This window comes from Medicago sativa, chromosome 2 (genome assembly GCF_051527215.1).
Source record: "Medicago sativa cultivar Bolivia chromosome 2, Bolivia_mono, whole genome shotgun sequence".
NCBI classification, from domain to species: domain Eukaryota; kingdom Viridiplantae; phylum Streptophyta; class Magnoliopsida; order Fabales; family Fabaceae; genus Medicago; species Medicago sativa.
The window spans coordinates 18,021,804-18,049,202 of NC_140750.1; the positions used below are offsets into that span (position 1 = coordinate 18,021,804).

At 32.4% G+C, this 27,399-nt stretch overlaps 3 protein-coding genes and 1 long non-coding RNA gene across 5 annotated transcripts; 1 reads left to right on the top strand and 3 right to left on the bottom strand.

Moving 5' to 3' along the window:
- Positions 1–3,969: 3,969 nt before the first annotated feature.
- On the top strand, positions 3,970–8,741 carry LOC146945137 (UDP-arabinose 4-epimerase 1-like). 2 transcript variants are annotated; one of them, XM_085743503.1, is made up of 10 exons: positions 3,970–4,153; positions 5,147–5,287; positions 5,605–5,729; positions 5,957–6,070; positions 6,164–6,271; positions 6,377–6,468; positions 6,718–6,859; positions 6,993–7,087; positions 7,379–7,508; positions 8,199–8,741. In XM_085743503.1, exons 2-10 carry the CDS (start codon positions 5,227–5,229, stop codon positions 8,568–8,570), a joined length of 1,239 nt encoding a protein of 412 aa, XP_085599629.1. In that variant the 5' UTR covers positions 3,970–4,153; positions 5,147–5,226; the 3' UTR covers positions 8,571–8,741. The 2 variants fall into 2 exon arrangements, with proteins under 2 accessions (XP_085599629.1, XP_085599628.1); XM_085743502.1 differs by having other exon boundaries at positions 3,970–4,093.
- LOC146945138 (uncharacterized) lies at positions 8,340–8,906 on the bottom strand. The gene is made up of 2 exons (XR_015026256.1): positions 8,782–8,906; positions 8,340–8,742 (listed from the first exon to the last, which is right to left on the bottom strand). It is a non-coding gene; the product is annotated as an uncharacterized LOC146945138 (long non-coding RNA).
- A 3,047-nt stretch (positions 8,907–11,953) lies between these two features.
- LOC146945139 (coatomer subunit epsilon-1-like) lies at positions 11,954–16,121 on the bottom strand. The gene is made up of 6 exons (XM_085743504.1): positions 15,772–16,121; positions 15,543–15,694; positions 15,111–15,246; positions 14,020–14,175; positions 13,646–13,725; positions 11,954–12,306 (listed from the first exon to the last, which is right to left on the bottom strand). Exons 1-6 carry the CDS (start codon positions 16,021–16,023, stop codon positions 12,213–12,215), a joined length of 870 nt encoding a protein of 289 aa, XP_085599630.1. The 5' UTR covers positions 16,024–16,121; the 3' UTR covers positions 11,954–12,212.
- Positions 16,122–19,390: 3,269 nt separating this feature from the next.
- On the bottom strand, positions 19,391–21,444 carry LOC146945140 (heat shock cognate 70 kDa protein-like). The gene is made up of 2 exons (XM_085743505.1): positions 21,225–21,444; positions 19,391–21,104 (listed from the first exon to the last, which is right to left on the bottom strand). Exons 1-2 carry the CDS (start codon positions 21,442–21,444, stop codon positions 19,465–19,467), a joined length of 1,860 nt encoding a protein of 619 aa, XP_085599631.1. The 3' UTR covers positions 19,391–19,464.
- Between the last annotated feature and the right edge of the window lie 5,955 nt (positions 21,445–27,399).

A 27,399-nucleotide genomic window follows, 5' to 3' on the forward strand; every position in this document is an offset into this window, starting at 1 on the left:
AAGTCTCTAGCTTGTGTGCTTGAGCAAAGGAAGTCTCTTGCTTGTGTGCTTGAGCAATTGTAATCAGATATTACTCTTAGTGAAATCTCATTGGAAGTGCAAGGGGGACTGGACTACTTCCGGATTGTGGAAGGAACCAGTATAATTGCTTTGTGGCGTTCTTCTTCTCTCTCTCTGTTTTATTCCGCTGCATTTAGATTCTGATCATCACTTCAGAAGCTGTCTCACTTAGCTTCTGATCAGTGTGTTCAGTTTTTAGGAGAAACGAAGAATTTTTCAAAACACAATTCAACCCCCCCTTCTTGTGTTTTTCTCACCTTCAGATTAATAATATAAAAACGCTACTGTTGAATCGAAAAGAGAAAAAAAAATAGAATAGGTTTTAATTCAAAGATGTGAAACAGAAACAATAGTATAGGTGTTAGTTCAAGCACCTGAAACTCGTAGGTGTTTGTAATGGATGTCAACAACAATAGTTCAAGGACCTGGAAAAAAAATAAGTAAACTCACTCGTAGGTGTTAGTTCCCTTTATATTATATATAAAAATAAAAATCTATGCATAAGTAAAAGTAAAAGAAACAATAGTATAGGTGTTTGTCAAACCTGAAGAAAGAAAAAGCTTAGACCAGAAGAAGGTTTGAGTTTCAGTTTCAGCTCAAAATATGTGATTACGTGATTAAAAAATTCTCCTTTATTTATAGTTAAAAAAAACAAACCAAAGCATTTTTTCCTCAATGAAAAAAACTAATTGAATAATATGGTGCTAAAAGAGATAGTAACTAATTGAAACTTCTTTTCCTAAAAAAAAGAAATATTTAATGGATAGTATTGAAAGTATTATATATAGTTTGTTGAGACATTTTGGCTACATAAAATATTAGGAAATAACTATAAAATTAAATAAAAATATTTCAGGTCTTGAAATATTATTATTAAAATCAAAACGCTACTGATTAATAATATTAAAACGAAAAGGACTTGAAAAAATAGTATAGGTGATAATAGTATAGGTGATTAATAATATTAAAACGCTACTGTTGAAACGAAAAGGAAAAAAAATAGTATAGATGTTAGTTCAAGGACATGAAACAGAAACAATAGTATATGTGTTAGTTCAAGGACCTGAAACTCGTAGGTGTTTGTAATGGATGCCAGCAACAATAGTTCAAAGGACCTGAAAGAAAAAAAAAATCAGTAAACTCACTCGTAGGTGAAAAGATAAGCTACATCTGATCATGCTAAAAGAGCATAATTGTTTTTAGCCAGTCTCGATATTGGTTTTGATATTATTTGAATCTTTTACATTTTGCAACTATAGGGAAGGCTAGTGTTGAACATAAGTATGTTTGCAATTGATGCAAATTGACGAATGATATTAATAATAATGGTGTATCGATTAATAATAAAAACGCTACTGTTGAAACGAAAAGAAAAAAAATAGTATAGGTGTTAAGGACTTGAAACAGAAACAATAGTATAGGTGTTAGTTAAGGACATGAAACTCGTAGGTGTTTGTAATGGATGCCAGCAATAATAGTTCAAGGACCTGAAAGAAAAAAAAACAATCGGTAAACTCACTCGTAGATGTTAGTTCCCTCTCATATTATATATAAAAATAAAAATCTAAGCATAAGTAAAAGAAACAATAATATAGGTGTTTGTCAAACCTGAAGAAAGAAAAAGGTTAGATCGAAAGAAGGTTTGAATTTCAGTTTCTGCTCAAAATAAGTGTTTATGTGATTAAAAAATTCTCCTTTTTTTCCTCAATGAAAAAAACTAATTGAAACTTCTTTTCCTAAAAAACGAAAAAAATAAAATAAAGGAAGATTTAACAAAAAAACAAATTGAGGCCTTTTTTTCCTCAATGAAAAAAACTAATTGAAACTTCTTTTCCTAAAAAAAAAAGAAAGAAAAAAATAAAGGAAGATTTAATGGATAGTATTGAAAGTATTATATCTAGTTTGTTGAGATATTTTGGCTACAAAAAATATTATGAATTAAATATAAAATTAAATAAAATATTTAGTTGATAAGATCAAAAGTTTGCTGAAATTTTTATGTCAAATAAGATGTCAAATAAAATATAGAAAAAAATATAAAAATATTGAGAATAAACGTGGAAGCGACACGTGACATAAAAAACTTTACTTTATATATATACTATTGATTCTATATCTCTCCCCCTAATTTTTTTAAAAAACATCACTCTAAATATAAATTCTATTTTAAATCATTAAATATATTTGTTATTATAAAATGAATTTAATGATGTAATGTCATATCATTAATAAATATGAAAACACATAAATTGTTATATTATTGAGAATTTAAAAATATAGGAACAAAAAGTTCTGTCAAATCAAATACAAAGACTAAAAAGTTTATCCAGACAACTTTTTTCATCAAATAGTTTATTGACTAGATTCATACATTTTAAATTAAAAAATAGAGAATCTAAAATATAAACCCTAATTCCTATATTGATACAATGCAACTTTAGAAAATAAAAAGTCAAAACATTTCTGAAAATTTGCATAAACAAGATAAAAAATTAAATTTACCATCTACTTTTTCTTTAAAGAAAACGACTAAAACATACTTGTAAACTTAATATTAATATTGTGTTTGTATAAAAAAATTTATATTGTTTAGGTGTATCATTTTCAAAAGGTAGGCATTGTTTATTTTTTTTGGCTTCCTATTACTTCTCTTTAGTGAAGATGAAGTATATTCGAGTCAAATAATAAATATAATTTTTTTTACCCAATAAATAAATTTTTTTTCTCTCTCAAAAACGTGGTTCGACAAATTATGAGATTTAACCATTCAAGTATACTCGACCCTAGACAATAATTATTTGTAAATAAACGAAATGACAATAATCATCTAAAAACTCCTACAACATGAGTGAATGAGTTAGAGTTCGAACTTCAATCACAATGTCAATCTAGCAATTTTGATATTTTTTATAAGTTAAGTTAAAATTTATAGAACCCTGAATATTTTTTTTTCTAAATAGACGAAATGACAATAATAATTAAAAATCCACAAACATAAATAGAGAAGCCGACATTTGAATTTCAATCACAATGTTCAATTTAACAATTTTAATATTTTTATCAACTGAGCATAAAAACAGAAACATAAGAAGAGGACCCCAGGAAAACTATTTTTTTTTTGTCAGCCAGCCTAGTGACTAGAATTCACCTTTTTCAAAATGAATAAGTGAGGTGTCCGGGTTCAAACGCTGCATATAACAATGCATGTCCTTGCCAACTGAGCTATGCTCATGGGGACCCCAAGAAAACTATTATATATTATATATAAAGAATGTAGACTTAAAATACATGAGTTTGAGCTGACTTTTTTTATTACATATATTTTCCCTTCATTTAAATTATTTTATCTGCTATTTTATCATTTAATAATATTAATTTATATTTTAATTAAAAAAATTAAATCTCATTAAAATAAGAAATAGGAGGAACAATATTATCAATGTTATATTCCCTAAAAACATATTATCTCTTAAACAAATTTTCCTATATTAATGTTATATTGTTGATGCTATTAAAAAAGATAAATATTCATATTATATTTATTAAATTACTGCTGTGATTGAAAAAGATAAACGTGCTTTTTAAGTTTGTTACAATTTTTCCTTAAAAAAAAAGTTTGTTACAACTTTTTAAGTTTTTCTTTGGTGGTGGCCGGGGTTCGAACCTTTGCATATTTTATGGATTGTCTCTACCAACTGAAATTTTTTGGGGAAAAAAGTCTAAAATATTTTGTATTATTAAAAAATAGTGGTATTATTAAAAAATAGTAGAAAGATTAAAAAAGAGAAGCATACAAGAAGAAAAATAATAAAAAATAAAAAAAGTATAGTCTACGATGTTGTTCCCTTTAGCAACCTGTAACGCTTTCTATTAGAACCCTTCTTCTCTTTTTCCCTCTTCTCTCTTCTCATTCTCACACCATTTTCCATTCTCTCCTAATTTCAACTCACACCCCCTCTATTCCACTTCTTCACCCCCTTTATTCCCTTTCACTATTCTTTCAATAAAATCGTTCCTTTTTTGCTTTGAAACGGTAAAGTTCTACTCGTTTTCTCATTACAGGATCGTTTAATCTTGTGGGCTACTCTGAAAAGTGATTATTTTTTTTTTTTTTGTAAAAAAGTGTTTTTTTTTTCTGTGTTATTCCACTATGGTTTTGTTTTGTAAAAAAGTGTTTTTTTTTTTGTGTGTTATCCCACTATGGTGTTGTTTAATTCAGTTTTTTGTTTTTGGGTTGTTGAATTTCTGAGTTTTTGTGTTTATGGGTTGGTTGGTTATTGATTTTGTTTGTTGAATTTATGTGGTTTGGTTTTTGGTGGGTTGATTGTTAGTTTTGATGAATTTGAATTGGTCTAATGATGCTGCAAAATAAATAATGAAGGATAAAATTGAAAGTTTTGTTTTTGTGTATATTTTTTATGAAATTGAATTGGTTAATGTTGAAGTTTTGTTGTAGTGATTGAATCATGAAATTGGTTTTTGTTTTCTGGATTTTTTGTGTCTTAGCTGTTTGGTTTGATTTGAAATTTTCAAACTGTTTTCTCATAGGTAATGAATTCCATGATTTTGTACTTTAAATTTTAAAAGGGATTGTAAAGTTGGTCCACTATGTTTTGTTTTTTTCCTTGTTTTGTGATTTTCTTTCTGAGGCATTACAGACAAGTTATTTTTGCATGTTTACTGTTTTGTTTTGTGAAATGTGCAATGGGTAATCTTAGCTTTCCCTCTTTCATGTTTTTCATCTTCTGAACTTGTTTGGATCTTTCATTTATGGCATGTTCTTTCTCACATGTTATGTGGTTTTGTTTGGTGAATTGGCATGGTTCTGTTTTGTTGACAGAGGTTTTATGGTCATTAATATCTTCACTTTTGGAATTTGTTTTTCACTTTTCATTGTTTACTTCATGCCTTTTTCTCACACTTCACCAATAAAACTTTTGTAAAGAAAAGTGTTCTATTCTACCCTTGATTGACTCATCCATTTGTTTGTTTTTTGTTCTGCTGATTTTTCATTTTAAACTGCTTTAGGAATTTTTTCATCCAAGAGAAAAGAAAGAAAACTTACACGCTTTGTTTTCTGCTGCAGCATATCACTCAAGATCCTCCTAGGTGTGGACCTTGATGTGATCATTGATATTGGAGAATAAGTCCTTGTTGATTTTGCAAATGCTAAATTTTTCTAGGGCCAGAAGTCAGCCGAGGGCAGCCAGATCTACGTCATTAGGCGGTAAGTTATTCTGCCAAATTTAAGCACAAATGGTGGTTGACTAACTATCAGATTGTATTGAATGAATCTCGATGTGCTTAAAACATTAATCGATTTCATAATGATAATTTAGATGCGGTGTTTTCTAGCACTCAAGTATAGGATACCTTGTTACGCCAGTATATTGCATAAGGTGTTCATAAAATAATTAGTTGTTGAAATTCTGTGACGTATTTCACGTTGGTTGGTTGTTTTGTTATAATTAATAATTATTTATACTCATAATTATATTGAAGCTTTAAGATATTTTTGTTCTTACTTATGTTTCTTTATTTTAGGTATGGATTATGTGGATCCAAAGAGGAAGGGAAACCTTCTCGGGAAAGTTTTTCTTGTTGCAGCATTAACAGCATTATGCATTTTGGTGATTAAGAGATCTCCATCTTTCACCACTCCTAGTCCGGTAATAACCTATAGATTATATTGACTAAAGTATGTAGTAATTGTGATGTTTTGATATATTAGTAATACATAAATATCAGAGTGAGACCTGGAAGAAATAGATATAAATCCTATTGACATGTGAATAAGTTTTTTATCAGCCGATTAATGCTTGATGGTTAGAGGAATAATTTTCAATTTTACCATTTTATTCAATTTATTGATTGATATCCTGCTTTTTTGGTCCAGTTTTCTGTCCATGAACCTGGGGTCACCCATGTTTTAGTGACAGGCGGTGCAGGCTATATCGGCTCACATGCTACCTTACGACTTCTGAAAGAATCTTATCGAGTTACCATAGTGGTATGTCTTTAAAATACTGAAAACTTCTCTCTGATAAAGGTAAATGCAAATGCATTGGACCAGTCTGTGCTAATCAAAATTTCTCTATTTCAGGATAATCTGTCACGTGGAAATTTGGGTGCCGTCAGGGTTCTTCAAAGCTTATTTCCACAGCCTGGAAGGCTTCAATTTATACATGCTGACTTGGGAGATGCAAAATCTGTATCCTTGTTACAGAAAATAATTTGGTGTTACATTTTTACTTTGATTGAAGCGTATTTGTTAGTGAAATGCCCCAGAAAATTTGTTTTCTTGACTGGTTATTAGGTCGATAAAATATTTTCAGAGAATAAATTTGATGCTGTGATGCACTTTGCAGCTGTTGCATATGTGGGAGAAAGTACACTTTACCCTCTTAAGTAAGTACTCGTAGCTTTCATTTGGGAACATTAATTCCAGTTGATAAAGTTGTATTTCTTTTGGCCTTAATCCTCCGGTTCTCAAGGGAAGGGGACCCTGGTAATCTGGAGTTTGGTTGGGAGGTAATTGAAGTCTGGTCAAGGATTGTTCCAATCAGGATTCGAACGGGTTAAATTTGTGTGCTAAACAAAATTAAATTTAATCCATTTCAGTTCTACTTTATTTATGTTCTGTAACTTGTTTGTCAGGTATTATCACAATATTACATCAAATACCTTGTTGGTGTTGGAGTCTATGGCTAAATATAATGTGAAGACATTCATTTATTCAAGTACATGTGCAACATATGGGGAACCTGAAAAGATGCCAATTACAGAAGAAACAGAACAGGTGCGAAATCCAATCGTGGTTTAGTTATTGTGTTTAGTCGATAACTCTTTTGTTTTTCGTTGCATCTTGGAACGACTTTAATGAACATCGGTGTGTAGTGTTTAATCATTGACATTATGTACTTGGATTTCAGAAACCCATCAACCCATATGGAAAAGCCAAGAAGATGGCAGAAGACATCATCCTTGATTTTTCAAAAAATTCCAAGATGGCAGTAATGATTCTAAGGTTTGTATTTTACATCAGCGCTTCAAATTTTCCCCATGTTTTTTGTAGTTCTTTCATGTCTTTTTCAATGTGCCCTTCGTTTAATGATTCTGAATATATCTTACACCTATAATGGAACCTTACAAGAGGTGTGCCATGGTTCAAAAGTCCAACACATTTTTGTTTTCATTTTTCTTTTCTTTGTGGTTTTAGCAAATAGATCTTTAACATAAAAAAACAGTTATTTTTACTTTATTTTTTAGAATCATTTTGGTTGTAATTATTGATAACTTTTCTTTGGGAAACATCCAGATATTTCAATGTGATTGGATCAGACCCTGAAGGGAGATTAGGTGAGGCGCCAAGACCTGAGCTTCGGGAACATGGTCGAATCTCAGGTGCGTGCTTTGATGCAGCTCGCGGTCTTATGCCTGGCTTGAAGGTATATCAATATTTTCATTTTTACTTTTTGCTAAAATGAAATTGTTTACATAGGTAATAAGTCAGAAAAACCAACCTGTTAGGAGATTAATTGTTGGAACAATATTTGATATATTTCCAAGATTACTGTGACAGAGAGCCCTAGTATATGCATTTTCCAGACTCACCAAACTAATGATAATCTTGATATTTCCTTGCATAGAATCTAGGATTAGTGTCAAGTTTAAACACTTGATATTTGGAGTAACATGCTTGTTTTTCTTGGAACTTAAATTCAAAAGAACTTTTTAGTGTATAACCCTAAGTCCATATCTTAGGCCTAAGATATGGACTAACATGATCTTGGCACTTATCATAGGAGTGCTTATGTATGAACTATTTCTATAACAAAAGATAAAATTAAGTCAACCTGTTTCCATATATGCTATAAGCTGTTTTTATAAGCTATCCTTGAGAGCTTATGGACATGTCATAACCTGTTTCCATAAGCTTTTTCAATTTGTCTCACAGGCGCTTGTGCCAATAGATAAGCTCAAATAAGTCAATGCAACATGAATATGTTTTTTACTAGCTCTCGTGGAAAACGTGAAGTGATTTTTGCCCAAGTTACTTCAATTCTTGTATGTCTCTAGACTAATATGCCGCGATGTAAAATGAACCTATGCTCATTGCATCTGTTGCTACCTTGCAGGTTACAGGAACAGATTATAACACACCTGACGGAACATGCATTCGAGATTATATTGATGTTACTGATCTTGTTGATGCCCATGTCAAAGCTCTTGAAAAGGCAAAACCTGCTAAAGTAGGCATCTACAATGTTGGCACTGGAAAAGGTAGGTCAGTTAAGGAGTTTGTGAGTGCTTGTAAAAAGGCTACAGGTGTCGACATCAAAGTAGACTTCCTCCCACGCCGACCCGGCGATTACGCCGAGGTGTATAGCGACCCGACTAAGATCAGACGCGAACTGAACTGGACTGCGCAATACACTGACCTTGAAAAGAGCATTCAAGTTGCATGGAAATGGCAGAAAACTCGCCCTAATGGTTATGGAAGTTCCTAGAGCTACAGCAAGGCAACCATAGCAGCTGCTATTATATTGCTCTCATACATTGGATGGTGAAGTTTTGTTCCTAGGGAGTTGGTAGTTCATTCATTATACTTATTTGTATTCAAACATATAATAATGGTTCAATAATATAATGTGCAGGCTCTGATATAGCTTTACTTTCTACCTTATTGAATTCTCCATTCTAAATAGCTTTACTTTCTACCTTATTGAATTCTCCATTCTAAATAAATATAATTATGAACCATTTCCCTCCTTTGTACATGGTTGCAATTTGTTTGGTGGCACCCTAAACTGTTTAAGCCAATCATAGTTTTCTTATTTTCCTTGATTTTAGGCTATGAAGCGGTGACAAAGACATAAAGGCACCAATAATATTCAAAATATAGGATACTAGTGTGATGACACATATATAAGATAAAAAAAAATCAAGATTTTTATGTTCATTTATAGAAGAATAATTGATGTTTCACTCAATCACCTACTTTGTTTTTCTTTTTCAAACTCACATTACCTACTGAATGTCTCCTTCTTTGGAACAACTTGAGCCCACAAATTTATTGCCGACAATTTTTGAATGTTTAATTTTCTTTCTTTTGGTTGTTGAGGGGAGATCCAGTAAATGAATTTGTGTCTCTTTCAATTATTAATTTTCTTCCATCATTTGGTACTTTCTCAAAAAAATTATTATATGATGTTTACATATAACAATTTGTTAAGTGCTAACAAATAGTTTTGCATTTTGAATCAAGTTTCAATTTTTTTATTTTTTTTTCTGGGTGAAAGGGGAGGAGGGAGCAACGCTCCCAAAGAATACCTTCCAACTTAACTAATGTGATTTTGGGATCAAATCTCGCCTAGGAATACAAGATTATTAAAACTCATGAGACCGGAGTACGGTCGCAAGACCGAAACTCAAAGGAATTGACGGGGGCCTGCAGTCCCACCTGACTCGAATGATTAATCTCCATAATTGTACATAGAGAATACCTGATTTCAATGAAAAGTCCTTCATGTCTAGTTGTAATAACTCATACAGTTTCACTTTAGAGTTAATCGAGTGAAATTAATTTGAGTTTAAAAACCTCATTTAAGCATACACCAATCTATAATTCTGGAAGTTTCTTTTAAAAAAACTTGGTACACGAAAGATATCAAAGGGAGAAATGACCTTAAGAAATTCCAATTCGCTCTTACATCAGTACTAATGCTAACACAAAATGAGCATTATGGAAAAAGAAACTTGCTTTGTTCCCCTCAGATGAGATCAGAGCCCATAGTGTTTCCTTACCAAACTTGCTTTGTTCCGGAGAGAAGTATTCATGAAAATTTAACAAAGGTGGATTTAACAAAGGCTTATGACACGTTAAGTTAAAACTTGAAACTTTATTTCTAACATTCTTCTAGAAATTGGTCTTCCAGTGGAAATGATTAATGTTGTTATGCAGTCAGTTACAAGTGTTAATACTAATGTGAAGTGGAATGGAGATTGGGCAGAATATTTCATACCTCATAAGGGAATTCGCTAAGGTGATCCAGTTTCTCCGTATTTTCTTGCAATGTGTGTGGATAACTTACTTAATTTGTCAAGCGGTTGAAGAAGGTCCGTGGAAAATGTTAAGAGCTGGTCGTTTGAGTCCTTATGTTTCTCGTCTTATGTTTGCAGATGATTTACTTCTCTTTGGTTCAACTAGTGACGAGCAAATGGACTGTGTAATATGAATACTTGATCAATTTTGTATGCTGTCCGGGCAGAAGGTTAGCAGCGAGAAAACAGGCATTCTGTTTTCGCTTAATGTGCCTAGAAGCGTCAGGCATTTATTAGTCAAAACATCTGGCTTTAGAGTAACTTTTACATTGAGCAAATATTTTGGAGTTCCTCTTCTTCGTAGGGATCCTCGGCCAGCTGATTATCAGTATATAATCCGTCAAGTTCAAGCGAAGTTAGACACGTGGAAGCTAGACAATTTTCTTTTGCTGGAAGGGTAACACTTTCAGAAGCAGTGGTTGAGGCATTGCCTATATATATCCAATGATGACCACCATGACTCCTACGTCTTGCGTTCAGGAAATTAACCATCTGCAGATATCTTTTATGTGGGGCGATGATGGCCGAGGGAAGCACATGCATTTAATTAATTAGGAGGTGGTGACGATTAGATGCGAATGACAAAGCGTGTATTATAAAGATTGGATGGGCTATTAAAAACAAAGAGAAGAATTTGTGGTGTGATGTTCTCAGAGGCAATTATGAGAAAAATATGTTGCTGGAGATAATATTATAGCCAAATCTGTACATTCTCATTTGTGGAAGAATTCGGTCAAAATTTGGCTAAATTTTGTATCACTTGAACACTGGACAGTAGGAGATAGGCGTAGCATTAGTGGTTTGCAACATCACAATTGGATTGTTACCGGCGAGAGTATTTACAATTTGGAGGTGAGTATTCCTACAAAACATAGTACTGCTTCTTTATCAAACTTGGTTAATAGTGCAGGCATGTAGAATATAGGGTTGTTGAGTGGATGGCTACCAGATTCTGTGAGGTAGAGAATGAACCTGATTGGTGTATGTGGCCCGGTTAAAAAAATGGCAGTTTCTCAGTGTCATTTAATTACAAGTTGCTGTGTGATTTTCAGCAGCAAAGGGATATGGCGATTGGAAGTTGGTGTGGAAGTTGAATGTTCCGAGAAAATTGCATGCTTTATCCGGATGGTTAAACATGGGAGACTGTTGACGAATTATAGGAAGCATATGATGCATTTTGGTGAACCTTTTTGCAAGTTTTTCAAGGACACGCCAGAGACAACCTATTTGTAATGTTAGACATCATTTTTTTAAATACTAGTTTGGATGATCGGGTGAGCATGAATCTGCGGCGGGAGTGTGGGAGAGTTATCAAAGGGGCTTAGCCGGAGAATTGGCCAACTGCTTGTCACAGGTTGTGAGTACATTGCTGATCAGATAAATTATTACAAGCATGCTAGCCAAGTTAATGTGAATGAGGTAGGAGATTCTCAGAGAAAGGATATTGTGGCTTCCTCCTATGGGTTGGGTAAGATTGAATACCGAGTGACCTGCTAATAATGTGAATGAATGTGAGTTTTTTTTTTTAAAAAAAAAACACAATTTACTCATATGATTTGATTATTGATAGTACTTTTACTGTACGTTCTTAAATTGTTATTGTCCCTCGACTGTCATCTCTATAATTATTCTTCCTAAAAAAAAAAATAATTTTATTTCCCACCCAAAACAATTGCTGATATTCATGTTTTTACATGGATTTATTACTACTACATTTTTTTTTTTAAATTACGTGCTTATAGCTCAAAATCACATGCTCATTATTGGCAGCAGCTCTACACAGTCGTAATTTTGCTTTTATACAATATAATAGGTATTTCTTGCTTTTCCAGTAAAAATATAATGGAAACAAACTTGCAACAAAATTAATATCAGCTATAGTTTTTGCAACATCAAGACTTGAGACAAATATTGTCATAAAATTTGAATCCTGTAACACATTTACCCAATTGATTATGGGAAACCAATACAATAGCCATGATAAGGTGTAAAAATTGCACGGGAAGACCACACACCATTCAAATCATGAATAATATCGAACCATGAGCTCACGAAACAGATTGTAGCGCTCTATCAAAGCTTTCTTCAGCTGCTGATACCCTCTTGACCAGTACATGATCTGGGTGTGAAAGTTTCAGCTGGCTGCAAAACAGTGCACATTTACAAGTTACTCACTAATGGAAAATCTTCTTTCTCAATCGCATAAACTAAGCATAGTCCTGGTTTGTATATAATGCTAGTAGAAACACAAACAATATTTAAAAAAGATTCAATACTACATATGTTTGACACTTAAAATGAGAGTAAACTGCAAAATGTTCACACACAAATAACATGTGGTGTAACATTGCATAATATTGAACCAAGAAATACATAATCAGATATCCAAGATTCAACCAATAAGACACGGAAGAAAGGCTCCACATAGAAGATATGTGATTAGCTATCAAACTCAAGATGCATTCATTTCATAGATTTTACTGATGCAAACTATTTACAGCGTAAATTAAAGAGGACAACAAAATATAAGTATGTCAGTTTCTCTAAGCATCAAGTATTTTTGATTGCTAAGGGTATTCAAAATTGTTCCTTTCCAGCACAGTCTGGTTCATATTTGAAGAGCAAATAAATCATTAAACAGAACCAAAGTGGCTAAACATATATCTTAATAAAATGTATAACACATTTTCTATTTTCTATATTAGACTATTTTCTATATTAGATATATATGATAATAGAGTTTTGGACTTGTCATTTTACAGTTTCACTATTGGAATTGTACAATGGTATTTGATTCTGTAGATACTTACTACTAGGAAATATTAGAAGCAGGGCCTGAGTTATGTACCGTTATTCTTACAAATGATGTTATGTTATTAATCACTATTAGTGATTAGTAACACTATTTACTACTGATTATTGAATGACATATTTAGAATGTAAATAGTTCAGTAATGAAACAGTTTAAGTGAGATTTGACACACAAATGAATCATGTCTGGGAAACAAGACAAACTCAGAACCGCAATGCAATTTGGTTTCCAACATAAGTGATCCATGAAACATTTTAGGTTTAATAGTTTTGTGACCTACTTGAAGGACCCAACTCTAGAAGAGGGTGTGGAAACAGATCATACCATTCTAAACCCAAAAGATTTTAATGATATGCATTCATATAAAATCTAGCCCTATATTCCAAAGTTTTTAATTGAAAGAGCTATTGTTTAATTAATTTCATTAACAACTGCTATTGTTTTCCATTTGGGGAGACAAATTCCATATACAAATATGACCCACAGGTATTAAAATTATAGAGTTGATTCAGAATTTAGTAAAATTATTACAAGTAACAAAAAGATTCCACCGGCCAATACAGGAAACTACATCTATGCTAAGATATATATTTTCAATAAAAAACAACTAAAAAAATCACAAGATAAAAAAAGAGGGGGTTGCAAACAATAAAGATGTCCAGAGCTTACCTGAATGATTTAGAAGATGGTTTGCCAAGATGAAGACAGCATACAACAAGATTTGCCAGTGTTTCTGGATCCCTAGCATCCTGCACAAATCACAACGAGTTTCTTAAGCACAAAAACCATTTCCAACAAAACCAATAATTACCCTATCAAACTCTACTTTAGCAAAGCCTAAAGATTTATACTAAAGAGCCAACAGAATTTCAATCTTCATTTGAAAGAATATCAAACAACTGAAAATTGGAAAGGCATTATCAAACATTAAAAGTTTTGGACAACCACAAACACTCATCTAAATGAGATAACAGGATGTAATATCAAAAGTTTAGTCAAATGAAACTGAAACGAATAAGCAATGCAATGCAAAACAAACGTGCCTTGTTGAGTGCTTCCACCAAAAGAGTCTCAGCTTCATCAAAGTTACCCATTTGCATGCAGCAAACAGCCTTGCCATTCAAGAGCAAACTAGTAGACTGATATCTCTCAGACAAATCTTGGAAGATCAAATGCGCCTCTTGGATCTTCGCCCCTCCCTAATCCAACACCAATAAAACACATCACATTCCAAACTCAACCAACCAAAACATCTATTTTCAAACCTTTTTTTCTTTTTATATAAAAAAAGACACTTTTTGTTTCATCAAGTAATAATTTTTTCTTTTTCTATAAAAAAAGACACTTTTTGTTTCATCAAGTAATAATAATAAGGCAAATGCTAACAAGTGCCTAGGTACATGTCAAGGAATAAAAAACAAGTGCCTAGGTACATGTCAAGGAATAAAAAAATAGAAATATTGTCTTCAAACTGATGTATTGAATTTATTAAAGGGTCTAGCTAACGTATGTTAAGGAACCAAAAATAGAAATTTTGCATTGAAAAAACAATTTTTAAACTTTTTAAACTTTTTAGATGATCATGGTTCTGTTTGGATTGGCTTAGTTTTTAGCTTATGCAAAACAGCTTACGCAAATAAGTAACCTTTTATGTATTATTCATAAGCCTGTCAAGGTAGTTAATGAAAAACAGATTATGAAGATACAATTTTCATTAGTTAAAACCTATGAATTGCCATAAAAACTTATTTACTTGCATAATCTATTTTTCATTAGCTAAAAAATAAGCCAATCCAAACAAACCCTATGTCTATATTGAATTTTTTAACACGTGCCCTACATTTAAAAGTTAAAAAAACGTTCTTTTCAAGATCATAATTGATTTCTTAACATGTGTCATTAGAAAACTTGTTATCAGGGCCCTAATAATAATCTACATAGCACCGACACTTGAATTAAAAGCATGTTCCGAGTCGCGACACATATTAGTGTCCAACATGCTGATCCATTCAATCACTTCCAATTTTTAAAATTATTATCAGTGTCTATATGTCAGTATCAAGTCTTACATTCATGCCCTTTCATCAACATTTTCAATAATAAGGCAAATAATAATACTTATGTTAAAAATTACCACAGCCAAATCAAGCCAAGCATTTGCAAGCTGAGTAAGAGTATGATCTTCATCAATCTGCTGCATAATCCTAAGCTGTCTCTCAGCATAATCAGACCTATGCATCTTAATAAAGATTTGCACATTCAACGCAGTCCTAAAAAACACAAAACCAACATCCAATCACTTCCAAACCCTCACATCCTCTTCTCATCATCATTATCAAAATTGAAATAATATATCAAGAGAAAACATAAGATCCACCGACACCGTAAAAAAACAGTTTTACACTAACATCCAATGATCATCTAGTATTCCACCAAATCACAGAGATATTTTTAAAATTAGTTGTATGATATTGATATGACATATCAGATTGATGGTTTCTTATTGGATTACAGCGTAATGTTATTTTACACAGTCAGTGTATAAAAAATGCATTTTTTTTCTTACAGTTCCATGGTTCCACCAGCATTAGTATACTTCAACGCCTCATTGAAATCCTGTTCATGCAAAAAGATAATCCCAGCAACAAGCCTCAACGTAGCATTGTTCCCAATTGCAGGATCTGCAAGCCATTCTTTAATACTCGCGATCGCAGATTCCTACAATAACAATAACGATAAATTGACGAGAAATTGAACAAATTGAAGAGAAATTGAGAAATTGATGAAATTGTAACCTTTGAATCGGGTGATGAGAAATAGAGAGCGAGCAATTTAACGGCTTGAAGAGACGTAGGAGCAGAATCGTTGATTTCGGAGATGACGAACTGTAACTGACCAAGAGCGATGTAGCAACGATAAACGAGAGTGTCGCGTTCGATTATGTCGTCGGGAGAGAGGTTGGAGACTTCGCTGCTGTTGATTGCAGCTTGGTATGCACCGAGGTAGAAGTTGTTGCGGAGGTTGAAGAGGTGATCTGGTGTCGCCATTGATGGATTTGGATCTAGATCTTGAAGATGATGAATTTGTGTAGTACTGGTTTTGAAGAGAAAGAGAAATGGGAAATTCGAGTGTTTTGATTTGTGATAGTGGTGGTGAAATTTTTGTGGGCTTTCATTGTGAAATGGATTTGGGCTTCTCTCTAGACACGTTTGTACCGATTTCTCACTCACATAAAATCTCGATTAAATCTTTTACTCTACTTTGTTAATCACTTTAATGTCTGACGTTAAATATGGAAGTTAACTCCGAAACTAAAAAAAATGTGTTGAACAAAAAATTAAGAAACTAAAATGGTTAAGTAAGTGAAGAGTGTAATGTTTTACTTTTTATTTGATTAGTTATTTCGATGTCTGACGATAAATATGAATGTTAAAGTGAAGACTAAAATGACTAAGGAAATGGAGAGTGAAAGTTTGATAAGTTTTTTTCTTTTTCTTTATCCGAGTGATGGACACTAATGAGACGTTAAATTATACTTTTAAGGAGTAAAATGGTGGTTTGTTTAATTTTTAATTTAATTTTTGAGTTTGTAGTTTAATTGTTTGCTTCCTTTTTAGGTGTAGTGTTTAATTTACATGCTTCTAGATACGTACCTTTTCTAGAGTAGTTAATGTATTGACATTTTGTTATGAAATATGGTGCACTAGAAATAAAATATGTTTTTAGGGGACTGAATTTGATGTGGGTACCACTGTACAAAAGACACAAAGATCTATTGCTAATTTTAATAGTGCTAGTATGATGTTGTTGGAAAAGTTAAGTGGAGGTCCAAACTTGCCCATATATGATGTTCACTGGACACCTCCTGATAGTGGTTACTATAAGCTAAATGTTGATGCAGGCTAAATGGGGTATTGGTGTTGTTGTGAGAGATTATGAAGGTGTTGTCGTTGCTGCTAGTTGCTGTCAAGTCCTAGATTCAGAGGTAGCAGAAGCTTTTGCTATGCGGAAGGGGTTGAAATTTGCAAAAGACATGCTTTTTCTGAATCTTATAGCGGAATTAGATGATTCTAATGTGGTCTCATGGAAACTTGAAAAAAAAAAAAAGAATGTATATGAGGGTGTTAACGGTGTTTTTGGGTTAATAGGTAAATTGGCCAAATCCTAATGTTTGTTTCAAGGATTAAATTTACAATCCGGAAATAACATTCCCTGGGACATTATTTTTAGGAATCTTAATCCTATTAAAGTGTTTGTTAATTATTTTAGTTTCCCAAGAATGTTTTTAAATATATTTAATTTATAATTTAAAATAAAAAATAAAAGAGTTAAAATGGTGTGATAGTGAGGAGTTATGGGTGGTTACCTTTTTTTTTTTTTTTGGTAATATGGGTGGTTACCTCTTATTCCCATGAGAATAAAAGATTCCCCTACTTTAACATGAGAATAACAAATGGAAAAGTCATGTGTAAATTTTATTCCTAGGAATAAAATATACCTAGGCATAATTTATGATAACTTGAAACAAACATGGGAACCAAAGATTCCCAATGTCACATTCCTAGGAATAAATTTGCAATCCATGAAATAAACACCCCTAAGGAATGTTTAATTAGTGTGACTGTGGAGTCCAAACAAAAAACAATACTGCAATCTTATGTGTGGAATGGCGGTTTTAGAAAATATCTCTAAAACTGGTTTTAGTTTTTAAGGTTGAAATTAGTTAAAAAGTAGAAGTTAATTGACCGAAGGTAAATGAATTGAAGTAAAAAGACGTTTGATTTAAAAAGATTTGAAACTAAACTTGCTTCTTAAATTAAAATACCTAAATGTAAATAACTTGAAGTAAAAATGCAAAAGTAAAACAAAGTTGAAATTTAGCAAAAGTAAAACAAAGTTGAAATTAAACTGCAAGTAAAAGTGAAAGAAGAAAAGCAGAAATTGATGTGTCGACTGAAAGTAAGGAAATTGAAAGATTGACATTTGCGGACACTTGAAGAAAAGAAAGACATACATAAGTTTTGGAAAGCTTGAATCTGTTTACAGTTTAGGAGTAGTATCCGACCTTTTTCTCTGACGAGAATTGCTATTTATAGAGAAAATAAACCAAATAATTTTCCCTTGAGTGACAAGCCACATTCGTGGCAGTTACTTTTGCCGAAATAATTTTAGCGCTAATGCGCTAAGAGCCGACACATATTCAATTATGTATTTCCCTCTTGGTAGTTGGTTCTATTTTGTTAGGTGATTGTAAGTAGTAACAAATTTGTATTCTGTTAGTCTCATTAGGGTTTTTCAGTTAGATTCTCCTTCTTTATCTAGTCTTAGCCATTGTTATAAAATTCTAAGTTTCTCACTGATTTTTACGCAATACAACGAGAGGTATTATTAAGAAAGTTACAGCGTGTTTCTTTAATCTTCTTCAAGTTTCATAGATGAATCACACAATTACATACATGTTTTATTACAAGGTATTCAGCTGTTATGGATGAAGTGCAAAAATCAAGCATATGCTTACTAGCCAAATCAAAGTATGATATGCACATTCAATATCATGATCCAATCCAATTGACCTATGAATTGCACGATTACAAGATCTGCATCTGTATGCTCTCTACTAGATTTCAAGTTTCAACACTAAAAAATTAATTTAATTCCATTGAGATACTGTGCTTTTGGCATCACATCTTCACCAGCTCACTTGAATACTGATATTTTAAAAATTCTTAATTTGTTAAGTATATTTAAACATTTCCCCCTGAAAAATATAACTTAAAAAGATAACAGAAATTTGGAAGAAAAGGATTTTTTTTTTGCATATAACATTATATTAGATCTAATTGTTACATACTCATACTCTAGAAGTCTTACTATACAGAATTGAATTTGAATCACATTTTAACAAAACTAAACATACAAGTTCAAATAAGTAACTACCAATAACAGTTCATAACTTAAGCATCATGCGAAATTGCAAATGCTTTGTTTTCATTATTACAAATTCCTTTAGCCAAAAGCAATTGACATTTCAAAACAAGATATGTAATCGACTCTAGGAGAGAATAAACTATGATTCGACAAGTATTGGTGCTTGAAGTTTACTAATAAAGTTTGGGAGTTATTATTATTCTGCAAATTTATTCAGAAAAAAATAATAATCAATTTGCATACAGAAGATACTTGTAAGAGTTTTCACTTTGGAAGACATGCCTTTTTTCTATAAACCAATCCTTCTGAAAACTTGGTCTAAATTTTTCAAATGTCAATATACAACTTTAACCATGAAAAAAAAACAATAAACTGTGCTATTCTGTAGTCACGCAAAGGAAATCCATGAATTGAATATGCAGAAGATTAAAATCTTGGAGAAGATTCAAAGAAACATGTAAACTAATATAACATCAAAATCTTCACCAGAAATTTATTTAACATTATTTAACTATTAGATAATGCATACTAAACAGCAAGAGTACTTAAAATCTAAAAAACTAAATAGTCTTAGCTATAATGTCATCCATCCTACTCTGAAGCCCCTTTAAATGATCCTCCAGAATATCAATTTCAACCTGCTGATTATTCTCATCAACCAAACTTGTAGCCACAGTAATTGCAGACTCAATTTTCTCAATTTCTTCTGAGGAGAACTTTGCATTAATATCCTCCTTCTTTAAAGCACTTCTCATTTTGTAAATGTAATCATCCAATGCATTCACTGCTTTGGCCTTCCTTAGGAATTTCTTGTCTTCAATACGGTAATTCTCAGCTTCTTGAATTAATTTTTTAATTTCCTCACTGGACAACCTTTCTTTAAGATTGGTTATTGTAATCTTATTGGAATTGCCAGAAGCATCATTCTTAGCAGAAACAGTCAAAATACCATTTTCATCAATAGCAAAACAGACTTCTGATAAATAGGAGCCGCAAGGAGCTGGGGGAATTCCAGAAAGACGAAAAGAACCAAGCAAATTATTGTCACTGGCTTTTGTTCTCTCACCCTCGTAAACCTCAATTAAGTCACTGACTTGGTTATCTGTAGTGCTAATATATCTTTCTGTCTTCTTGACAGGAATGGAAGTGTTCCTAGGAATCACCACACCCATGATATCTCCTTTTATTGACCTACCAAGAGACAAAGGCGTAACATCCTGCAGCACCAACTTTGGAACATTCATGATGTCGTCACTCAACAAAGCAGCCTGAATAGCCGCCCCATAAGCTACCGCTTCATCCGGGTTAATGCTCATGCACAACTCCTTCCCATTGAAAAAGTCCTGTAATAGCTGTTGGACTTTGGGAATCCTAGAAGACCCGCCAACAAGTACAACATCATATACCCTGCTCTTATCCATCTTAGCATCAGTAAGACAACTTTCAACAGTCTTCAAACACTCATTAAAAAGGTCCATATTCATTTCCTCAAACTTGGCACGATTGATTGATGAAGAAAAGTCAATACCTTGAAATAAAGAATCTACCTCAATAGTGGCGACAACAAGGAAAGAAAGTGATCTTTTTGCCCTCTCACAAGCTGTTCTCAACCTCCTCAAGGATTTCGGATTCCCACTAATGTCCACTTTGTTCTTTCTCTTGAACTCTTGAACAAAGTAGTTCACCATTCTATTATCAAAATCCTCTCCACCAAGGTGAGTGTTTCCAGAAGTAGCCTTAACTTGGAAGACATTATCCTTAATAGTAAGTATTGACACATCAAAAGTGCCACCACCAAGGTCAAAGACAAAAATATTTCGCTCACCAACACAATTAATTCTCTTGTCAAGGCCATATGCAACAGCTGCGGCAGTAGGTTCATTCATTACCCTCATAACATTGAGGCCAGCAATGGCTCCAGCGTCTATAGTGGCTTTTCGTTGAGAATCATTAAAATAAGCAGGCACAGTAACAACTGCATTATTAACGGTTGATTCTAAATATTTCTCGGCAATTTCTCGCATCTTTGTGAGTATCATAGATGATACTTCTTCGGCATAGAGTTGTTTCTCCTGATCCTTGTACTTGACCGTAATCATGGGTTTGTCATTGTCACCGGCAGTGACTTTGAATGGCCATAACAGTATATCATCTTGAACAACATGATCACTAAACTTCCTACCGATTAACCTTTTAGCATCTGAAAAATAACATAAGTAATTCTCATTGTTCAGAAATCGTCTGCTTGAGCATTAACCATAGGAAAATAATAATAACAATAACAAGAAATATATAAAGGAGTATACAGAATTGAAATTACCAAAGATAGTGTTTTGAGGGTTGGAAGCAGCTTGATTCCTAGCAGAATCACCAATCAACCTCTGATTTTCAGTGAAAGCAACAAAAGAAGGTGTTGTTCTGTTGCCTTGATCGTTGTGAATGATCTCAGCTCGACAGTATTGTTCCTGCCATACTGCAACACATGAGTACGTTGTGCCAAGGTCAATTCCTATCGCAAGTCCTTCGGATTTTCTCTTCATGTTAAAGATAAAGTTTTAGGGTTTCTTGCGTCAAACAAAAAAGAAAGAAGAAGGTTTTAGGGTTTTTTCTTGTCAAAAGCAAAATACTTTGGAACGATATATATACCAAAGCGCATAAACTTCCAATCTTTCGAAAGTAAAAATATTTTTCAAATATATATAAACTAGATTCATTTTTTTTTTTGTTACACAAAATCAGATTCGTTTGTCCATGTTCCTTGATTTGTTTTCCAAATTGAAAACAATATTAATTTCCAAATTGAAAACAATATTATGTCATTTTGCTCCCAACGGAGTTGAATTCGGTGGTGAGGTTTGATGGCCGAGGCTGAGCCCTGTTTTTAAGGTTTTTTTCTTTTATTATTCTACCAAAAAATAAACTTTAAAGAAAAATTCATAAAAAATATTTAAATATATACTCAATAAATCAAATGAATTAAAATAAATAATTGATGACTCTTTCTAGTTTCACCCCATATAATCATGGTTACACCCAAATTTATTAAATTTTTTACAATAATACCAAAATTGCCCTCTTCATCTAAATTTCTAAAAATCCTTCTTTTATTATCATTCTGAACCCTCACCCCTTTTCCCCCACAAACCATCATGGATATGCAATCAATACCTACTAAAATCGTCAATTGAATCAATTTCTCTTCCATTGATACGTACTCGATTAATACAAGTAAGTGAATTTCATAAATTTCTTTGAGTTTTTATTTATCGTTTGCTCTATGATTTATTCGATGTTGTTAATTTTACCATGGATGTTTATAGTTGTTGTTAATTTCACGTTTATCTATCGACATCGATTTGTTTGATTTAAGTTTACGTAGAAGGGTAACATAATTTAAGTTTACATATAGGTCTCACGTGAATTTAGTAGTTTACGTACATATTCTAAAAAGGAATAATACACCTAAACTCAGTTTACTTGGTGTATGTAAACTCAGTTTACATAAACTATGTAAACTCAGTTTATATGAACTAAAAACTCAGTCTTAACTTACTTATGTAAATTCAGTTTACATAGTGTATGTAAACTCAGTTTACGTAGTGTATGAAAACTCAGTTTACTTAACTCATGTAAACTGAATTTACATACACTACGTAAACTGAGTTTACATACACTATCTAAACTGAATTTACGTATACATAATTAATGTGCAGTGAACATGAATAAAGGGTATATTAGTAAATTTGGGGTGTAACTTGGATTATTTGGGGTGTGGGTAGTATCTGTCATAATTGATTGCTAAAATTTCACGTCAAATATACTTACTAATGAATCTACCAACAAACCCGTGCTCTGCAGGGGCTTATTCGAAGCAGTGTGTGTGTGTGGGTGGGGGGGGTGGTTGCACATCAAAACGCATTGCAATGTTACATGAATTTAGAAAATAAAAAAAAAACTAATGATAAAAGGGCAAATTACATTGACTTCCCTTGAGATTTTCTTAAATACAAACACACCTTCTAATTTGGACATTGACCGAGGAACAATAAGTTGGACATTGTTGTAAAATGTTTTTAACACTTTAGATATTTAGAAGTTGAATTATAGGAAAATTTGGTTTGATTGAGATTAAGATTAAGAAAATAAAAAAAAACTAATGATAAAAGGGCAAATTACATTGACTTCCCTTGAGATTTTCTTAAATACAAACACACCTTCTAATTTGGACATTGACCGAGGAACAATAAGTTGGACATTGTAAAATTTGGTTGCACATCAAAACGCATTGCAATGTTACATGAATTTAGAAAATAAAAAAAAACTAATGATAAAAGGGCAAATTACATTTACTTCCCTTGAGATTTTCTTAAATACAAACACACCTTCTAATTTGGACATTGACCGAGGAACAATAAGTTGGACATTGTTGTAAAATGTTTTTAACACTTTAGATATTTAGAAGTTGAATTATAGGAAAATTTGGTTTGATTGAGATTAAGATTAAGTTTTTTTGTTCTTTAAAATAAGATTAAGTTAGTGTGTTTTACCGAGCGGGGGTTTGTTTTAATTTGTCTTTAAGAGAGAAAAAATAGAGGGAGGTTAAAGCAAAAGATACGAAAGGATATAATTTTGACGACGTGTCAAAATATTAAGAAGGGGTAAGATTGTATTTTTGGTAGACATTAAGTTTTATAATTAGAAAGACATTAAGTTTTATAATTAGAAAATAGAGAAAGATCTATAACGACTAGCGAAAAGACCGGCACTAACGTGTCCATCTTTTCACACTCTTTATTGCACTAACGTCTGAAAATTATAAATGATAGTTTTTTGTGAAATTTTAATTTTGATTAAAACTAAAAATATAAATGGGTTTTGCTTTCAAATCATAACAAACTAAACTAACTATGATTATCTATTTCAATGACACCAACAATATAACAAAATAAATATAATATAAATTCTCATTTTTTTCATTGACAGTTGACACCAACAACTATTTTTATTATAGAAAATTTGTTTAAGGGTATAATTGGGATAATAAAAAAGTAAGTATAGATATACTTATCTTGTTACACTATTTAAAAGATAAAAAAAACTGGACATATATATACTCATATCGTGTTTGTTACACTTTTATTTTAATATTTGAATTTACTCTTATCGATTTGTTATATGTATTATTTGTATTGACAGTTGATGGTAATTTTGAAAAGAGAAAAAAATTAGTGCAAAAGAGTCAAAAAGATGTTATTTTCTTTATATATATAGTATAAAAGGCGCACGCGCACACACACACTGTATCTATTCTATACTCCCTCCTTTTCAAAATACATGTCCAATTTTTGCAATGTGCACTATTCTCTTGACTTACTTTGACCATACTTTTTAACTAATGTATAAATGCAAATATTAGCATGTAAGATGTTGTTTGATTTGTCTCGACAAATATTTTTAAATATTAAATTTTTATAATTCTTTACTTTAGATAATTGAATATATTAACGGTCAAAATTGTGCATTGACATGTGTGAAGTGGTTGACTTGGACATGTATTTTGAAATGGAGGGAGTACTATATATAAAGAAAATAAGTTTTTTGGATAGTTGTGTCAAAAAAAAATGGTTTTTCGGTAATGTTACAATGTATAACGAGGCAAAAAGAAAGAGAAAAATAGAAGGAGAGTTGAAATTAAGTTCCAAGCTTATCTCTCAGGATGAGAGATTTCATGTCAAGCAGAGGGCAGTTCTAGTGAGCAGAGTACCTTGCATGTGATCCTTCCATATCCATAAAATCTGCACACATATTTTATTCCTAAGAACATGCACCAATGTTGTATTTCCATTTCCATGTAAAACATCTCTAATATGAAGGATGCCCGTGCCTAAGTGTGCATGATCACGACCAGCAATATTCAGGTCAACTTGCTTCCAAACAATCACTCTCACAAATAATGTTGACATATTCTTTTTTACAACAATAATCAAGACATATCTGGATAGCATGTAACTCAGCTAATAACGCACCACCTCCAGCTTCATAGTGAGAAAACCCAGCTATCCAATCTCTATCATGGTTGCGAACAACACCACCGACATCTAAACAACCAAAATCTTCTAGAAAGCTACATCAATATTGAGTTTGAGTGTACCTTCCGGAGAAGGGATCAAATGAGCTAAGAGGCGCAATGAGTGTGGGTCTAAACCAAGATTGAGATATTAAGAAATGCATTCATCATGTAACCAAAAGGTCTTTCGCACCACATCTTGAATACGTCAATGTTGATCCTCAAAAATAGTATTTTTTTTCTCCAACACCAAGCATACCATACTCCCGTAACAAACAAAATAGAGGAAAAATTCAAAGAAAAAAATTATTATAACGCCCCATATTCAAGCGGAGGCAAAGCTCTCTAGAGTGCGGGCAAAGAAAACAGGTTTAAAATTCATGAGTTTGTGCTGACTTTTTCATTACCTATCTTACCTTTCATTTAAACTCTTTCTCCACACCTTATTTTCCAAAGAGAAAAAAGTAAATGTTATTGCAATAAACATGATCGGATGATAACGTGTTTACAATGATAGTGGATCATACTAAATTGAATGAGCGGTCATATAAGAAAAGAGAAAATTGATCAGGAATGAATGTATTACATAGAAAGACTAGAGTGATTCATGTAACCGAACCAACCTATTGGAAAAAGATCAGAACTAACATTTCCTTATTTTGAAACTCAAGAAACATTTCACCAATCTCTTCAGCAGTTTCCGTCGAGTTGAGGCAGAAAGAAAATTCTGGCATTAAGGTCAAATATGAACAAGAAAGAATCAATAAGCTAAAAATTATCACAAGTTCTTACAGACTGAATTAAAACTAGCATAGAACCTTTCAGACCACCTTTGTATTGATTTTCTTCAATAATGAACACTATTTTATTTTGGATCAACAAATGCAAAATAGATCTACAGCAGAGAAATGATAAATTAATCTACACTGAAATTTTACCATATAATTTATAGGAGAGTTTTTGGCAAATGCTTCGAGTAAAAGAGAGTTTGATTGGGCAAAATTCAAGACAAAAATGGGTGAGGGAGGGGGATTCTAACTCAAAAAAATTTCATGCAGGTTTGCAGGCCAGGCAAAGAAAAAAAAATCAAATCATAGCATTACGTAAAGGAGAAAAATGGATAGAGGGATTGGAAGCAATCAAAGAAGGCATTTCGAGAGTAATTTTTTCAAAAAATGTTACTTCTCGGCCAAGGTTGGAAGGATTATCATTTCAACAGCTGTCTGTGGCAGATTCTGAATTTCTGACAGTACCATTTGAGGAAAAAGTCAAGGAAGCAATATGGAGTTGTGATGGAGACAAGAGCCTGGGACCAGATGGATTTAATTTCAATTTCGTCAAGGATTGTTGAGTATTATAAAGGAAGATGTTATGGGATTCACGAGGGAATTCCATAGAAATGCAGTGTTACCTAAAGCAGTGACAGTTTCGTTCTTGACTTTAATATCTAAAGGTAATCATCCACAAAGTTTGACGGAGTATAGACCTATCTGTCTAATAGGTTGCATGCACAAGATATTATCCAAGCTGAAGGCGAACAGGTTAAAGGGAGTGATAGGGAAACTAATCTCTAAGTGACAAACCGCTTTTGTACCTGATTGACAAACTTTATATGGTGTTTTAGTGGTGAATGAATTAATTGATTTAGCAAGAACAAGGAAGGACAAGGAATTTTCCTTGAAAGTCAACTTTGAAAAAGCATATGATTCCGTTAATTGGAAATACTTGGAATTCGTGCTTCAGAAGATGAAATTCCCAGAAAAATGGATACAATGGATGAGGGCATGTATTTTTTCTAGCACTACGTCAGTATTAGACTATTAGTGAATGGAAGTCCAACAGATGGTTTTTTGGTTGGCAAATGATTGAGACAGGGTGATCCGCTAGCGCCGTTTCTTTTCCATATTGCAGCTAAAGGTTTAACTCGTTTGCTCAAAAAGCAGTGGAGACTGGGGTGTTTAGAGGTTTCAAAGTTAAAGAGGACTTAAGCTATGATATCCTTCAATAGCTGATAACACCATTTTGATAGGTCAAGGAACTTGAGCAAACTTTGTGGAGTATAAAAACTATTTTAGGAAGTTTGAAATGGGCTCAAAGTGAATTTTTTTCAAAAGCAAAGTGAATTTTTTCAAAAGTGAATTTTTTCAATAGCTGAATTTGGAGGACTCTTTTCTTGGAAGCATCATCAAATTTTCTTTGTTGTAACATTGACAGTATACAATTTGGGTTCCTTAGTGTTTTAGTAGGTGCAAATCCAAGAAGATATTCGACATGTAGTACGACAATAGACTCAATGAGGAAGAGACTATCTGATTGGAGTGGCCGTCACTTATCAATTGGAGGCAGGTTGGTTTTGTTAAACTCAGTGTTGAGTAGCATACCATTATATTGATTACCTTTTTATAAGGTACCTAGGAAAGTGATCGAA

Coding starts and splice junctions, on each gene's coding strand:
- LOC146945137 (XM_085743503.1), top strand. CDS start 5,227: ATGCTAAATTTTTCTAGGGCCAGAAGTCAGCCGAGGGCAGCCAGATCT. Junction 5,730..5,956: donor CTTTCACCACTCCTAGTCCG/GTAATAACCTAT, acceptor TTTTTGGTCCAG/TTTTCTGTCCATGAACCTGG. Junction 7,088..7,378: donor ATGGCAGTAATGATTCTAAG/GTTTGTATTTTA, acceptor GGAAACATCCAG/ATATTTCAATGTGATTGGAT.
- LOC146945139 (XM_085743504.1), bottom strand. CDS start 16,023: ATGGCGACACCAGATCACCTCTTCAACCTCCGCAACAACTTCTACCTC. Junction 15,247..15,542: donor GCTGGTGGAACCATGGAACT/GTAAGAAAAAAA, acceptor TGTGTTTTTTAG/GACTGCGTTGAATGTGCAAA. Junction 13,726..14,019: donor TGGTGGAAGCACTCAACAAG/GCACGTTTGTTT, acceptor TGATTTGTGCAG/GATGCTAGGGATCCAGAAAC.
- LOC146945140 (XM_085743505.1), bottom strand. CDS start 21,444: ATGAAGAGAAAATCCGAAGGACTTGCGATAGGAATTGACCTTGGCACA. Junction 21,105..21,224: donor CCCTCAAAACACTATCTTTG/GTAATTTCAATT, acceptor GTTATTTTTCAG/ATGCTAAAAGGTTAATCGGT.